We start from the raw sequence: 17,392 nt of genomic DNA, 5'->3' as shown, positions 1-17,392 counted from the left end.
CAAACAAGTAGGATGACTTAGGTATGATATTGTGTGAGCATCATTTTGGGAGTAACTACATCAAATATCATCAGAAAAACTTTCAGTTTTGTTTGAATCTTCAGGGGGAAGCTGCCATCTTTGCTGTTAATTACAGTAAACGTGGTCTGAGCAAAGGAGTTAATGTTTGGAGTGAACAGAGTCAGGTGGTGGGTGACGGTCAGAAAATGGTTCACTCTCTACTTTCCATTAGCGGGTCCGTCACACGAAGTTCTCCATTTTCTCCACCATGCTGACTGAGTACTACATGATTTGCTTCCTGTTGTCCCCCAACCACTTCCTGTACTCCACCACCTCCTCCGTCTTCTGTCACCCTCATCTCGATGTTCTCTTGTGCTTCTGTGAAAACACCAAAAATGCCACACTGAGTTTTCATGCTGTCAAAGTGAGGCAATATACTGTTCTAAATCTAAAGGGCCACTTCGACTGACCCTCAATATATTTCAGTAAATCAGAGGATAATGGGTTAAAACTCAAAAACCAAAGGTAACCAAGCAAGAATTTGTGACTTACGGTTGGCTCGATATTCATACACAGCTACGGCCAGACCACCAAGGACAACAAGACCAACAAGACCACCAAGGACGCCAAGAACAATACCGACAATATCTGAACCTATATACATAGAGATGAAAAATAAATAAATAAATAAAACATTTAGGTTGGGAAGAAGGGTTGTCCACGAACTGGAGGGTCTTCATTAAAGAACTGCCATTTCTCTTCAATGTCTAGTATTTAGGAATACAATTACTTCAAAGCAGTGATCAGCAATTTCAATGTTTTCAGCACATGCAGTTCATCATAATAGTCTGTGAAATATTAATGACTGAGACAATCAAGGACCCCAGTAAACTACAATTACTTTAAAATCAGGCTTCTTGGAGGGACAGAGGACCGATGTCTCTGAGCCAGACGCTGAATTAATGTCCAGTGCTGCAAACTAATATTTACCTTTGTGATCCTCTGTCATCTTTGAATCTTTTTTTTGGTCCTCCGTTCCATTTGAGACTGTAAAAAAATGACAGACAAAAGGTTTCTATTGAATTCCAGTCAAGTCAAACAAGAGGGAGTCACTAATTTGTCGGCTTCATTACAAAACACCTTGAATCCATGGTGGGAAAAGATCAGTTTACCCACATTTTACACTGCAACAAACCTTTTAGCAAATTGTACTAAAGATTTCACAACATAAAATGAAAATCACCCGATTTTCATATCAAAATATGAATTTTTGGTTGAAACAGCCACCTTGTAATGTTCTGCTTCTGCGGCTAACAAAGTCCTCAACCTTCAGAAACCACACAGCTGATAATTGGCTGTGGAAAGCAAACCCACCAAACACCACATGCCATTTGGACGTTGTTTTTTGGGCTAAGTCTTGCTGGCAGTGTTTAGTCTGTCTGATTTGGACCCAGTTTTAGCCAAGAAAAAGATGGTAGATGGTACAGGCAAGCCTTAATAGAGATGTCTTGAACAACATGAAACAACTTGAAAATGATGGCTTTCCATCTGTCACTTTTCAACCAAATGTTGATGGCAATGATGTCTTTTCAGCACCTTTTCAACTAATTTTTGTTCGGTGGGAACGTTTACCCAGGGACTATTTTCCCTGGTGGAGGAGGGAGCGTTTCACTCCACCACGATATCAAAAAGTCCTGAAAACACAACAGCACTGCTGCTTTTAGGAAAACGAAGGTGGAGAACTTTATTCCAGTGATGGAAAACCGGGGTGAGGAAAGTTTTAAGTCTCTAAAAGTTCATTTTCAGAGTGGAATGAATGGAAACCAACGGCTGGAGAAAAGGGGGGAGATAATCAGCGACATGCAAACATGAAACATGCAAAATCACTGGTGTGGTCTAGGCCTGTCGCGATATGCATTGGTTAATTGCACGGAAAATTTAAATGAAGACGGTAACTTTTCTGACCGCGATTAATTGCCACGTTCATGCATGTTTGTTTTTCTCGTCTCTCTCTCTACCAAAGAGACCAGACGATGAGAGCGTTCACTGCCATGCGTCGTCTGTCAGCGAAGTGAGGTGGTTCATTGTTTTTTTATTACAGTGCACTTTTTGTTACCAGGGATTGTTGGTCAATTTTTTTGTATTCATAAGGGCATTATTTATTTATTTTGGTATTTTTAAGTGTTATTTATTTTGAATATTTAAAATTTCTTGTTTACATTTTTAAATATTCTTGTTGAATAAATGTTTATTTCTCTTTAAAAGGGTATACTTAGCATCATAATGCCTTTATTATCAAAATATAAGTTTAAAGAATGGTCTGAAAATGTCAAAATTAAAACAATAATAATAAAAAAAGCACAATATTACGCAATATTATTGTTTATCGCAATAATTTCTGAAGCAATTAATCGCACAGCAAAATTTGTTATGACAGGCCTAGAGTGGTACTTTAATTACATAAAATGTGCACCATAGTAGCTTCGCCATGCTCACCAGTTAGGTCGATATAGCCCTGACGGTGCAGTTTGGGAACAAACCATTTGTAATGTCCTGTGTCAAGTAGCTCAACTCTGGAGAGTTTGAGGGAGATGTTTCCTTTGGCCATTTCCTTATGGAAGAGGGACGTTCTATTTTCAAACCTCTTGTCCTGCTGCAGAGTGGGATTGTCCTGTCTATGACGGTACACGTGGATCCGGCTGTTGTTGAAGCTCCACTCCACTGTCAGATTGGTCACATTAAATGTAGGCAGGTGACATGGCAGAATGACATCATCACCAACTACAGCCCTTACTGGCTCTGGGAAACCGACCAAAAATACATGATGTTATCTTACTTGCAGACTCTTGCAGAGTAGTATAATCTGTGATTTTGACACAACTGATTATCAGGAGAATATCATAGCGTACTGGTTTATTAAGCTGCAGCAGAGGAGGCAGGGTCAAACCTGCTGGGTCCCGGAAGAGAGCGTTTGTGTCAGATCGGCGCTTGAAGCAAGAGCGCCTGAGGAGAGCGACCAGAAGGAAGACAGAAATAAGGAGAAGCGGTAGGAAAAAGTAACAGCGGTGAGGCGTAGCTGCTCCAAAAATGGACCAGAGAAAGTTTAGGAATGGGAGACTAATGATGAAGTGGGAAGTGAGAAAGGACAAGAAGTTTGGAGGGATCGGTCAGGCAGAATCGGGAAAATATTAAATGCATTGTTCAGGTTGGTGATCAGTCAGGGCTGAGAAGGGTTAATCCACTTGAGCAGATAAAAAAGCTGGACAGATCCATTGGAAATATTGATTCTGCTAAGGTGCTACCTGATGGAAACTTGCATTTTGGATGTAGAGTAAAAGGAACAGGCAGGGCTACAGGTTGAGGAGCCTTTTTCTAAATGTTGCATTTTCCAATTAAAAAGTGGGATATTTGAATATTATTCCATATACAGTGCATTTGGACTATGCATTTAACACAGTTTGGGACACACAGCCTCTTGCCTGATTACGGACAGCTGAGTAAACTAAACAAGTAGCCAACATTTTGCATTGTCTTAGTCTTACATTATGAAAGACTTGGATATCAACTGGTTTTGAGATATGTGCAAGGGAGGCTGCATTCACCATGCTCCCCCAGGAGAAATTTTTTGAAAATTGTACATTTAAATCCATCAATCTGATGCCTTTTGAAAGCCAGATCAAGCTAGATAGAATAACAGTGGTGCTCTGACCTATAGGTCTAGGGCAGGGGTCGGGAACCTATGGCTCGCGAGCCAGATGTGGCTCTTTTGATGATAACATCTGGCTCGCAGATTTCGGGTTTTAAAATATTATCATTTGTTTAAATCCATCCATCGATTTTCTACTGCTCATGTCTTGTTCAGAGTTGCAGTTGCATGAGCGATTGTCTATTATTTTAATTGGATGATCCAACCTACGATCACGTTTAATGGATGAAAGCCTTAATGCCTGCGTGAAGCTTAACCTCACCAAGTACCAACCAGACTACAAAACCATCAGCAAATCCATGCAGCACCAGAAGTCGCATTAATGGTGAGTATTATAACAACATTATTTAAAAGAATAAATTAAGACGCTTGTTATGCTCACATTTAATTGAATTCAGTCTTAAAATATATTATATGGCTCTCACTGAAACTAATTTCCAAAAATTGTGCTTTTATGGCTCTCTGAGTCAAAAAGGTTCCCGACCCCTGGTCTAGGGCTATGTGAAAATAGAGGTGCAAAAAAACCCTCATGAATTGCAACTCTACTGTGACCAAATACACAGCAGGGGCGGGGGTGGGGGGGGTCCTCGCCTATTTGACTTCTGTAATTACAGATATGACACCAGAACACATATAAATATGAGGAATTTGTTAATATGTTAATTCAATATTCCACTGAACAAATTTCATGACAGAACCACACAGTCACTTTTAGTGAGGAGAGGCAGGGCAACTCACTCTATTATGGGCCACAGAGCAGGCAGCATAAGAGAGAACAGAGAGAAAATGACAATGACAATTAGAAATGTATTAACTATTTTATTATGAAAACAATGTGAAGTCACTTTTATTATTTTCCAGATTGAGACAAAGGTACAGCTACCTGGGCTTTCATAGCCAATTCTCCTCAAAATGATCCATGAACGGAAGTCTCTATCTTCTCTGAAACTTTGCAGATTCTCTCTATATGCAGCTTCTGTATTCTTGTCTCTATCTGTGCAACTTATTTGTATATCTGTATCCCTGCTCCTCTATCTGCTTATTTGCATCTCTGAAAGGAAAAAAGAGCTCATGTGATTTTTATGCATTGGTGATACCAAAAACTAGATGGGGCCATATTATTGTATTACAATATAAGACAATACCCCCCCCTGTAATACAGGAGGGTGGGAACAAAGGCAACGGTCATGGGCAACAATCAAGTTTCAGGCAGCTAGGTAAAAAAAAAAATGCAGAGGATATGAGTGATAATGCTTTCAAGATGTGACGTTTTTCCTGAGAGTGAGTCACAGGATGATGCAACCATGCAGAGCTTTGAACTTGCTGGAGCTCAAGAGGACAGGAAGAGGGAAAGTGAGAAGGCTTTATTGTTTATTTACTTCTACTAACCCTCTTTTCTACTGGTGAACTACTTCTAATAATATGCTTTATTATAATTACATATCTACAGCAAGACATGGCAAGGGTGGAGTGAGTGGAGAGGAGGAGGTGTACAGATTAGCAAATTTAGAAGCGAAATGCAGCAAATCAGAGGTCAAGGTCATAGTTAGGAGTAAAGCAACAGAAGCCTGGCAATGGAAGTAGAAAGTTGAAATAAGCATAATATAATATCATATAATAGGAATATAATAAAGTGCAACAGTAATAGCCTAGTATAATAGGAAAGTAAGTAAACCTCTCAGGCTGATGTCAAAAAGTGAAGATAAAACGCTGAAAAAAGGAATTTAAAATGATATATTACAGATTTTATATTATAAATAAAAATCATTTTTAAAATCTAATGGACAAATCTCCTGTAGCCATACTAGTCTATGATTCCTGTCAAGATATACCCCTCTGGAAATTTCTAGAAGGTTTGACAAATGTTTTGAGGGAGTAAATGCCTCAGCAAGTCAAGCAAGAAACACTGAAATAACACAAGAATACTACTACTACTACTACTACTACTACTACTACTACTACTACTAATATGCATTGAAATGTACCAGATACAATGAATAAACCTCTTCCCATATACAACCTGTGTCGTCCGTCTGAGCGAACAGCGCCAGAACCAGCAGGGAAAAAGTCAGAGCCGCTCTCCAGTCCATTATTCCAGTCAGAGCCCCGAGGAAAAGACGCTCAAGTTTTCAGAAGTTGTAGGTAATTCTCATTTTAAAGGGTTTAAAACACATTTTAACTCTGTTTTAGAGTTACTGCTGCTACAAACTGCGCAGTCATTGCCCACGTCCCTCCGTAACCTTCCTCTTTCGTTTTGAATCAGGAAATGACATAGAAAATGCTTGTATTTTTTTTTTTTTTAAAGTGATTTTCGAATCAAATGAAACAACGGGGGGAGGGATATGCCAACTTGATGTGTATTAAATTACAATAACCCATGTGGTATTGATTAATTAATTAGTCAATCTATTCAGGAGAAGACAGTGTGTTCTTTTAGTGACAGTTGTTTAATTATTATTTTTTTTTAATTTATACTTTTTTTTTTAATCAGCGCAGCAATAACTGTGATTCTTGTTCATCACTGATTGAGTGGAAAATACTATAAACACTAATTAAAGTAATATAAAAATTTTATCCTCAAATGCAGTTCAGTGCAGCAGCTCTGCCATAACTTCCACCTTTTAACAAAGTTTATAATGTTCAGTTTGTTGACATTGTGCAGAATGTGTCACTATAATTTTGTGTTTATTACTGATGTTGTAGTTTGCAGAGGTCTTGCATTGGACTACGTTATATTTAGAGGTGTTTTCAATTTTTTGTCCTCCCCATTCATATGCAATGACAGGGGACAGAATAGTGGAAACCGCTGTCAGTAAAATGCAGTCCAGTCCAACAGCAGCACTAACTATGAGCTCAATGCCAAACATAGAAGTGAATGAACACCTCTGTTACCGTGACAACAAGACAAGCTGAGCATTATAGGCACCAGGGAAGGAAACTACCTTCACAGTAAACTAGACAGGCACTAAACTCCTCTCTGGGATGCTCCTGAATCCCCTGAGGCTGGACAATGTGACTCCACCTTGGTCACCTGTGAATCCACACTGTGTTATCGTCATGCTTCACATCTGTTATTACATATAGAGTGTACTAACAGAGGTTTAGAGGCTTCGATTGTGCACCACTCAATATTAACATCATTTTATACTGCTGTTCCTCCATCCAGCCAGTAGATGGCGTGAAATGTCCAAGTCTGAGATCCAAGAGGAGACGCATCTACATCCTGAGATGGGTGAGAGAAAAAAATATGTTCCTTACAACTTTATAAAAAAAAAAAAAAAAGTATTTGCGTTAAATGTGTGCATTAATCCTGCGAAAAATTACAAGAAATACAGATATGAGAAACTGAGCATATGAAAAAATACCTCCAAACACCATATATACATGTAGATATAAATTGATTGAATTGTTGTCAAGCCCTACAGGTGTAAATGACTGCACAGTTAAATGGTTAGATAAACAGCTGAAATAGTGCCACGTAGTTTGATGCAGGTATGGATCCACTGAAAAAAAAAAACAAAAAAAACTAACAAGCCACTGAGTCACTTTTCATTTATAAATCAAAGTTTCTCATTCGCAGAAACTCGTTTCCCAGTGCAAATCAGCCTGTTTGGCCCTTGTTTCAGCCTGCTGTATCTGTGGAGACACTGAGATATGAGTCTGAGGCCATGATCATCTTCACTCCCCTCTACCCCCCCTCGCCCCATCACAACATACATACAGTCCTAGCTTTGCAAACAGACTCTTGGTTAGCTCACACGCCAACACCGTCACTTATATGTTGCTCATCTTGTTTGTTTTTTTGTCATATTTCCTTTTTGAGATCAGGATGTGGGTAGGGGTTTTATTAGAAAAGTCTGCAGGTTCAAAGAAACTGAGAGAGACAGACAGCATCGAGAGACAATGGTCGCTTCACTCTGCCTAGTTCTTGGTGAGAAACTCTTATTTTTAGCATTTTCCCTCCTGCTGTATTTATCCATAATGTCACCCAAAACTCTCTTTTTTATTTTACTTACTGCGCTTTATCCAACTGCAAGGTGCAGCACAGAGAAAAATCGACACCAACCACCAGAATAAAAAGTTTGATTTTTTTGTTTGTGGCTGATAAATGTGTGCACCACCTACTTGAGCAAATTAATAGTCATTATTTGATGATTGTCATATTTTAAAAACCTTCTTGGCTGGTAAGTTAGTCTATACTGTGAGTTACCAGCTGTTATTTCCTCTCACGCTCCTATACAGGAAAGATAGTATGTGAGTCTCTTTCTCTATAAGTCACCCTCAGTTTACTGGTATTGCGTTGCCAAAACCTGCTCGCTACTTTTCTCTCAAACATTACCTTTCTGTTGTCTCGCTTTAGAGGAGCTTTGCTTTTTAATGGTCGGCACTGAATTCTGAAATGCAATCTAAATATTAAAGATCTGTGCCCAGAATTGAGATTATGATCAGCCCTATATCAGGTTTTGGAGGTCTGACAAGAAAACAACTGTGATGCTGTTTTAGTGTTCATTATGTTGTTCTCAGATATGCACCGGCTCAAGATGAGAACGAGGGTCTTTGTGATGTTTTGCAAATGAATGTAGCTTAGTTAAAAAGGGTTTTTATTGAGAGTTGTTTTGAAGATGAAGTGCTCACAGTACTGGTCCTTGATTCACTGAGAGCTTACAGGCTTTTCTGCAAACTGGCCTCACAACTGAGAGGATTCAAGCAACTCCTTAGTCAGGCAGTCAGAATCAAGTGCAGCTTTGATGCATTTCCTGGGGTTTGTGCAAAAAGCAAGACTAATGAAAATGCAATAACTTTAAATTTTACTACTGAAACCAATTTAAATTCCAATAATGGTAAGTAAAGTTTGAGCATATATGTATGGTAAACAGGGGGTACTGTAAATCCACATGACCCAGTAATATATCATGACATTATGTACAAGTTGCATGTAAACAGCAGGTGCAGGCTTACTGGCACAGACCTGACCACATATTTTCCATTTCTTTGACTTTCTTTTCTCATGTGTCTCGTGTGTGGTTTATGCTCGGCAGAGAGAGAACAAACTTATTAACCTCGACTCAAATCTCAACAGAATTGGTCATTTCTAGAGATTCACTTACAGGACGTGCATAACATGACTCAGGTAAAAAAGAAAAAAAAAACAAAACAATGGGAAGAAGGCAGGATATCTGACTCCGAGAAGACTTCTTGACAGGTCGTTTGATGTTTCCGGGTTTATGTGTGCACCCCAGTGGCTGGTAGTCACGTCTGTCATTTCCTGTATCAATGCAGCCTCTGTGATAAGTTGTTGTCTTCTTGCAGCCTCTCTGAGCATCAGTCCCAACAGATCTCAGTTCTTCACGTACGACACCATCAAGCTGAGCTGTGATGCCTTCGGGAACTCCACCGGCTGGACGGTAAGGAGGAACACGACTTCTCAGACTGATGTGCCGTGCAAGAAACCCTGGGGGATCCCGAATGGGCCCTCCTGCACCATTGAAGACGCCTATCCAAAGGACACAGGGCTGTACTGGTGCGAGTCCAGAGACGTGGGCTGCAGCAGTGCCGTCAACATCATTGTGACGGGTAAGACCGTAAGGCCGAATGTGCACGGGGCTTGTATGTTGTGTTTTTGCTGCGTTCACATCCTTGATGGTTTGACTGGAAGTCGTAGACAGCGTCATGGCAGGCAGTAGCCATGTTCCTATTCAGGTTTTGTGCCAATTATGAGTGACCTTTTGAAAAGTCAGCCATGCTCAAATGGAAATCAGGTGCAACGAATGTCCCAGTCTGTCCCCTCCGGTCTGCCGACGCCAACCTTCTGGTCATCCCCAAGACACACTGCAAAACCTGGGGTGACAGGGCTCTCTCAGTCGCTGCCCCCTTCCTTTGGAAATCTTTCCCATCTCACATCAAAACTGCTCCCACCCTGTCATCATTCAGTCATTATTTATTTATTCATTTATTTATTTATTTATTTTTACTCCTTAACTAGTTTTATCCTATTAAAGTTGTTTTCTACATTTCTTCTCTGTAAGCGACATGGGCATCCTGAAAAGCACTATATGAATGTCATGTATCATCATTATTATTATTATTATTATCATTGAGATTAAGATCCACATCTCACCCACCTCTCGAAGTGGGAATGTACCGACAATATTTTTAGTGAAAGATCTGTTTGTGTTTCCATTGACCCTAACCCTTGACTTACACTGGAAGTGGCCAGTGTTCTGAAACCAGCCACTAGATGGCGTTAGAGAACCATCTGCTGACACTTCATCACTTGAGGTGCCACTTGTGTGTTGTAACAAGTAAGAGCTTCAAGGTTAATCCAAATTTTTGCAATTAGATTTTTTTCTAAAGGTCTTACTTTTGATTGTTGTAGCCTATTCGCTTGTACAATTATTAAATGATCACATCTCCAACTAAACTGTAAAAGGATGGAAATGCACAAACAGTTAAAAAAAAATGACACAGTGGTTTTCTCTGTTTTCCTCAGCTCATGTTGTGATCCTGGAGAGCCCTGCACTTCCTGTGTCGGAGGGAGACGACGTGACACTTCGCTGCTCCTACAAGGAATTAGAACAGTATCAGGCCTCCTCTGACTTCTCCGCAAGTCTGTACAAGGATGGCAAATTCGACGATGACATGTCTGCAGGAAAGATTACTCTCCGTGCGGTGTCCAAGTCTGACGAGGGCCTGTACTCATGTGAACACCCCACAAAAGGAAAGTCACCAGAGAGCCGGCTGGCTGTGAGAGGTGAGACAGGTGTTCTGCACTCTCTTCTTTACCTGGTGAATACCATGAGACTCAGCGAAAAAATACAGTTTAGCCGTAGATACAATTGGATTGTGGGAAATGCTCATTTTTTTTCTACCACGTCTAATTTTTGTCAGTTTAAGTTTTGTATTTCATATTTCAGAGTAGATTTACAGTAACTTCCTCAGCATATTAGTCTAAATCTCCATAGGAAACCTGCTACGGGCTCTCTGCACTGTGTGCTGAATAGTAAATAAGGCTAAAAATCCCCATAGTCCAAATAGATATCTAATCTGAAGGTTGTAGTGACTGCAGACAATACAGTGACCATCAGTAAAGGACACCTGAGGAATCCTGAGCATATGAAGCTGGTGTGATTCAATTCATTTCAGTTTTATTTGTTTAGCATCAAATCATAACAAAAGTTATCTCAAGACGCTTTTACAGAAACCCAACAGATATCAGCCAAATCCATGGACCAGAATCTGACCCAAGAGCAGCACAGGGCGACACTGGCAGGAAAAAAAACCAACAACATTTTAACATGGCCAAAAACCTCAAGCAGAACCCGACTGTGGGTGGGCGACCATCTGCCTCGACCGAGCACATTGCAGGACAAAGAACAATACAGTTCAACATGGGGCTGCATAGTACTACTCGTGGTGATAATAGCAGGAACGACAATAGTGTTGCAACAACAGTAGTAATCATAATAACACTAATAGGAGTAATAATAAAATGATCACCAGTGAAGACACTCTTCCTCTGCTGTCAGCAAACTAGCTCTAGATTGCATAATGCAGTCTGGGAGTCACACCATGCAGAGCCACATCTCATCCCAGCCCCACTGGAGTCAGCGTGGCCGATTCACCACGTGGCTACCCTACCTTGGTAATCACCCAAAGACAGTCCTCATCCATGCCTAAGACCACTGTAATGGCCTTTTTATGGGTCCCACCACCGCCATGCTTCGGGCTCATTCAGAGCACAGCTGCCAGAGTTTTCAGTAGAGCTAAAAAAAAAAAAATAGCAAATCGGGGCAGTTATGTGGTCGCTGTACCGGATCGTCATGGTGATGAAGCCCCTTGAGACTCTCGATTTACCGGGTGATCTTTGATCCAACACTCACCCGTGGTCACCAACTGTGGGTAGTTACCGAAAGAATAAGATCGCGGACACAAGCTGCAGAAATAAGCGAGAGGCTGAGGAGCTCGGACATCCACAAGGAGCTTGGAATCAGCTGCTGCTCCTCCACAATGAAAGGAGCTGGTTGAGGTGGTCCGGGCATCTAGTCAGGACGCCTCCTGGTCGCCTCCTGGAAGAGATCCTGGGGCAGACCCAGGACATGCAGGAGGGACTATGTCTCCTGGCTGGCCTGGGAATGACTTGGGATCCCCAGGAGGAGCCTCAACCTGCTGCCCACCGTGACCCGGTTCCAGATAAAATGAAGATGAAGATGAAGATGGAAAAAAGCTGAACATATCACACCCATTCTTAGTTCCCGACACTGGCTTCCAGTGAGTCACAGAATCGATTTTAAGATACTGCTACTAGTTTTTAAATCACTGAATGGCTTTTAAGGCCCAAATACACGCTTGCTTCAACTTTGCTTTTATGCTATGAACCCCCAAGAAATCTCAGGTCCTCCGGTGCCGGTCCACAATCGGTTCCCAGAGTCAAAATGTAACATGGCGAGGCAGCGTTTAGTTATTACGCCTTACGTAAAGCATCTTGAATTGCCGTTGTGTCTGAAATTTGCTCTACAAGTCAACAAGCTAACTCTAATGTTCGCTTTTCAGCTGCAGACAAACCGCGGCCAACAAGCCCCTCTCCTCCTCTTCCTCCCATCATGTCCATCCCGAGGCTGGTGTGTATTGTCCTGCTGGTGATTCTGTACATGGTGCTCCTCATCATGTGTGTGTACGTCTATGTCCGCTGGACTCAAGGTAAAGACAACAATAAAAAAATAGAAATAATTTTAACGTAACAGTTCATTGATCCCCACATGGAGATTGTCTTTCCTTTTGCCTCACTCCACCAGGAGGACAGAGGTAAGATGATCTGTTAACATGTGGATCATTTTTATCTGGGAAGTCTGAATTAGGCCTGGGCGATATATCAATATTATATCAATATCGCGATATGAGACTAAATATCATCTGGGATTTCCGAAACTGTAATATCTTGATCTGATGTACAGTGAGAGTTGTTTTGTCCTGGTTTTAAAGGCTGTAACACAGTAAGAAGATGACATTTTCTGAACTTATTGGACTGTTTTAGCTGCTCTGATATTTGCCTTTACCTGTTTGGTAATCATACCCACACTACTAATAATTACTTAATAAAAATTACTTAAATAGCTTATGAAAACACCGTCATCCCCACTATATCACCACAGTATCAATATTGAGATATTTGGTCAAACTTAACGTGATACTTGATTTTGTCCCCATCGCCCAGCCTTAGTTTGAATCTTACGATGCATGCAGACCTAGAATAGTTTTTAATTTTCCATGAACCCATTTTGTGAAAATGTCTTTGTCTGCTAAGCATTTTATAAGTCAAAAAGATCAAAAAGTATAAAGATGGAAAAAGAGGGCTCTTCTCCCAGGCCGGCCCGGAGTTAAAGTGCTGCGACGGCTTCACTCCATCACCAGTCAGACATCAGACAAAAACATTAAAAAAGGGTACACGATCATTTTAGCGCTACATAGTTCATCAACACATAAAAGTTTCACATGAGCAGGAACATCCTCTGTTTGGCTGTGAAAGCTTTATTTTGTTTGTTTTTTTTGTTTTGTTTTTTTGGGTTTTTTTTTGGCAAATTATTCGAAGCTTCATCCTCATGTCTTCATGTTGTTGATGGATGCACCAAATCCATCAACAACATGAAGACATGAGGATGAAGCTTCGAATAATTTGATTTTGACAAATGCCACTCAAGAGGTGACATGCTTTTATTATGAAATACACTACAGACCTGTGGAGAAGTGACAGGTATGACACAGATCTCTTTTTGACTTTAAGAAGGGGTGGATGTTCAATAACTTGGGCTGTCCACCGAATTCTAATAGAAATTAATGGTGATAAAAAAAAACATATCAAACTGTGTTTTTTCCTCTCTCCTCTTCCCACAGCTCGAGCTGAAAGGAAGAACAGACTTTTGGATCAAATCTCACAGGACTGAAAAATCATGTTTTTTTTTTTCCGTTTTGTTTTTTTCACCTCCCCGCATCCCCCTGGAACGAGCAAGAGGAGAAGATTCAAGGTGCAGCCCCAAGTATGCTTATATGCACACCAATATTCTGATTATTGGGACTAATCAGTAGTCAATAAATCTATTTTATTAGGTTGTTAAAAAATAGTTTATGTAAAAATCCAGTTCATATGGATTCATATTTTTTTACTCTTCCCACATCCGGCCACAGAGTAATTTAAAAACACGAGGTGATCAAGCCTTTTCTGTGGCAGCCCCTAAATTATGGAACGAGCTACCACTAAAAATAAGGTTGTCCCCCACCCTACCTACTTTTAAATCACGTCTTAAAACTTACTTTTATTCATTGGCTTTTAACTCAGCGTGAGAGTTATGTGACCTCTGTTCTTGTGTGATCTCTGTTTCCTGTTTGTCTCTTTTTTTATTATTCAAATTTTATTGTATTTTTATATATATATATATTTTATCTGTTGTATGACTCTTATCTTCTTTTTAAACCTGTCTATCTGTATCCTCATTTTAATCCTCATTTTCTTAACCATTGTGTCTTTTATTGTAAATTACTGTGCAGCACTTTGATAAACTTTTTATGTTTTCAAAATGTGCTATATAAATAAAGTGGATTGAATTGGATTGGACAGTGTCTGAAATGATGTACCATCATATGATATGTTGCAATACATCAGCTCCTTCCCCAGTTTTTGGCAGTTTGTATATACTGGGATTTTCAAAACTTGACAATGTGTAAGAAAGAGAGAGGTGTGTGTGTGTGTGTGTGTACCATCCCCCAGTGGTCCCTCAGTATCTTCCAAGGAGTCCCGGCATTTCACTGCAGTTTAATTGCCATAAATAGATATTCCCTGCCATTCCTGCCATTTTTTCTGGTAATTTTCTTGTATTTTTTTTCTAATTTTGTAATGTTTTGCTGATTTGCAAATGTCAAGAGACTTTGCTCAGGTTTCAAGGCATCAGTTCACGAGACACTGTGGTTGTTTTAACATTATGCTCAGTATAAGGAAACGCTGACAGTCACATCATCTACACAAACCAAAATATATCTTCACATCAGGGCCCTGAGGGGAAAACAATTTCATTTTCTGGACCAGGTGGGATTCTTGAAAATGAAAAAGTTTAACACACCCTGCCACAGATGACAGATAACATAAGTGGGGAAATTGTATGACTATTTCCAAAAAAAAAAACTAGAAGCTGAGATATTTCCATTGCAATATTCAGATTGGTGTAAGACTTTATTTTGAATAATCCATGTCCTGAAATTGATCAACTACTCTGTCTTCATTTATTTGTCAGCTGTACAGTTACTACTCACTTTGCAGAAGAAGCTTTTCCGTGTAAAACTGACCAACAGGACATGGAGCAGTTAGAGCTACAACTTAAAAATGCTTCTTTACATCAAAGCATAGGGGTAAGTTAAAGCAAACACACAGCCAGAAGTTAGTTTCAGTCACCTTTATTGTTTAATTGTTTGGTTTTTATGGTGTTGGTGATGTTGTGGGCCATGTGAAGGTTTTTTTCTTTATGTCGCAGTGCCTCATTTGTTTGTTTAAAGTGATATTAAGATTACTTGAGGAGAGAGGCAAGACCGCGCTGCCACAAACACAGGTCTTATGATTGATTTGCAATGTTGTTTTCCTCATATTTTTGTCATTTTGCCTGGGTTTTACATGTCAGATGGAGAGAACTGTAAATAAATATTCACCTCTGGTAAGTCGTGATGTCTGCTGAGTCCGCCACATCTTCACAGCCACTACTTTTATGGGATGAATATGATGTCATGCTTCAAAACTGGGTGGGGAAAAAAAGCTTTGAAAGGTCGAAACTCTGTTTTTGAACAATTTGAAGGCTTGAATAATGTTTTAACAGGCTGCAAAGACATTGGCATTTCTGCAAACATGACTTTGTGCCTGAGTTTTCACACTGCACAACTCTCCTGGTGCATTAGTTAAGTGAAGTGATGACTCAGTGCTTGGCTTTCCCCCGGGCAGGCTAAGTTAGTTCACAGCAGAAGTAAAGCAGATCAGACTGTCACAACATGTGACTTTCGCAACGAGTTGCCTCCTCACATTGCTGAGGACAGCACATCCATTTGTGCAAGCTGCCACTGATTGCTTTGATTTTTGACTGTATTTTTTCATAGCCAGACCTTGTACAAAAGAGTGCTCAGAGAACATAATATAGGCCATGTTTTCCTTAATTCAATACATAATTAGTAGTTTAGCCACCTATTGGCAGGGGACTCCATCATGACTCTAGACCAATTACATTACACCACACCAGCCAAGGATGCACAAGTGTTCCTCTTTCCTCAAAGATGCACAGAGTTCCTCTTTCAATGGAAACCCCCCAAATTCCTGCAAGTCCAAATAATCTGGAACCATTCTTTTTAAAACTTGCAGATGATTTTATTACTAAACCCTTATCAAGCATCTTTAAGTTCACTGTCACTCAAAATGCCGTCCCAGAAAGGTGGAAATCTGCCTTTGTTCTCTCGCTGTTAAATGGGGGGAGGGGCTACATCTACACCTAATTATAGGCCTATTTCCACCTTAACCATCTCATTAAAGGCCCTTGAAGGATTGGTAAGCGATCAACGTAAGGCGTTCCTGAGTGTTAATAATATCCTTGCATTGCACCGGTCTGGATTCAGGAGGTACCTCAGTATCATTTCCACATTTTTTAAAGTTGTTAGGACCTAAATGAGTCCACAAAAAAACGGTGCAACTCCTTTTAGCAATCTTTCTAAGGCCTTCAGTACAGCTGGGGTCCGACAAAGTTCTGGTTTGGGCCCACTTTTGTTTTTTATCATCTATGTTAACAACATGGCTGAGCATGTTCCTTATGCAAAGTATAACACCATACTTTCTTTTACCGCTGTGGTGACGGCCCTGTCCCATCATCTGAGGATCTGAAGTCTGCCTTTGGTATGAGCCACTGCATGATTTGAAATTTGTCTTGAGCAATACTAAAACTAAATTTGGGGTTGTTTGCTCATGCCAGGCAGACATCAGCTTCTCCTCGTAACACTAGACATTTGAGGTGGGAAGATCTGTAAATAGTTGAACTTTTCTTGCAGACTGCCAAAATAAAATGTATTTGCCTGTGGATCTTGCTTGTTGAGAATCTTCACAGGGCGCCCCACAGCATGTGTGACAGGGGGTGGAGACTTTTCCTTTGAAGATGCCACTACTGACTGACAAGATTTGAATGTTGAGAGGCTGCAGAGAAGAGGAAGTGCAGAGAAGAGGAAGTGCGCTTGTGCAACTGGAGGGAGAGAAAACGGCAGCAGAGCAAACTCTCTCACGCTCTGCTCCTTTATCAAATAAAAATACCTGTTAGTTTTCGTTTTTTTTAATGCTACAGATTTTGGCAACTGGACTTTTCGGCGACAAAATTTCACCATCAAACTTCCCAGCCACGTTTCTTCTGCTGCTGATGTTGTTGAAGGTAAGTGCGCAACACAGCGGCCTGTCTCAAAAAAAAAAAAAAAAAAAAAGGACATCTTTGGGCTGTCCTCACATGCTACTTTGGCTTCTTGGTCAAGGTTAGTGTTAAGGTTAGAAGTAGAGTTAGGTTAATGTTAGAGTAATGGTTAGTTTGAGGTTACGGTCAAAAACAATGTGTGTGTGTGTGTGTGTGTGTGTGTGTGTGTGTGTGTGTGTGTGTGTGTGGAATTGGGGGGGGTGGTGGGGGCGCAGAA

The 17,392-nt window shown here is 40.4% G+C and overlaps 1 protein-coding gene across 1 annotated transcript; it reads left to right on the top strand.

Moving 5' to 3' along the window:
- Nucleotides 1–7,609: 7,609 nt before the first annotated feature.
- LOC115376431 (uncharacterized) lies at nt 7,610–14,074 on the top strand. The gene is made up of 5 exons (XM_030076007.1): nt 7,610–7,637; nt 9,017–9,280; nt 10,197–10,457; nt 12,257–12,403; nt 13,595–14,074. The coding sequence occupies exons 1-5, from the start codon at nt 7,610–7,612 to the stop codon at nt 13,642–13,644; spliced, it is 750 nt and encodes a 249-aa protein (XP_029931867.1). The 3' UTR covers nt 13,645–14,074.
- Nucleotides 14,075–17,392: the final 3,318 nt, after the last annotated feature.

The sequence above is a fragment of the Myripristis murdjan genome, chromosome 18 (assembly GCF_902150065.1).
Source record: "Myripristis murdjan chromosome 18, fMyrMur1.1, whole genome shotgun sequence".
Lineage (NCBI taxonomy): Eukaryota > Metazoa > Chordata > Actinopteri > Holocentriformes > Holocentridae > Myripristis > Myripristis murdjan.
This window is presented reverse-complemented; position numbering and strand designations above follow the sequence as displayed.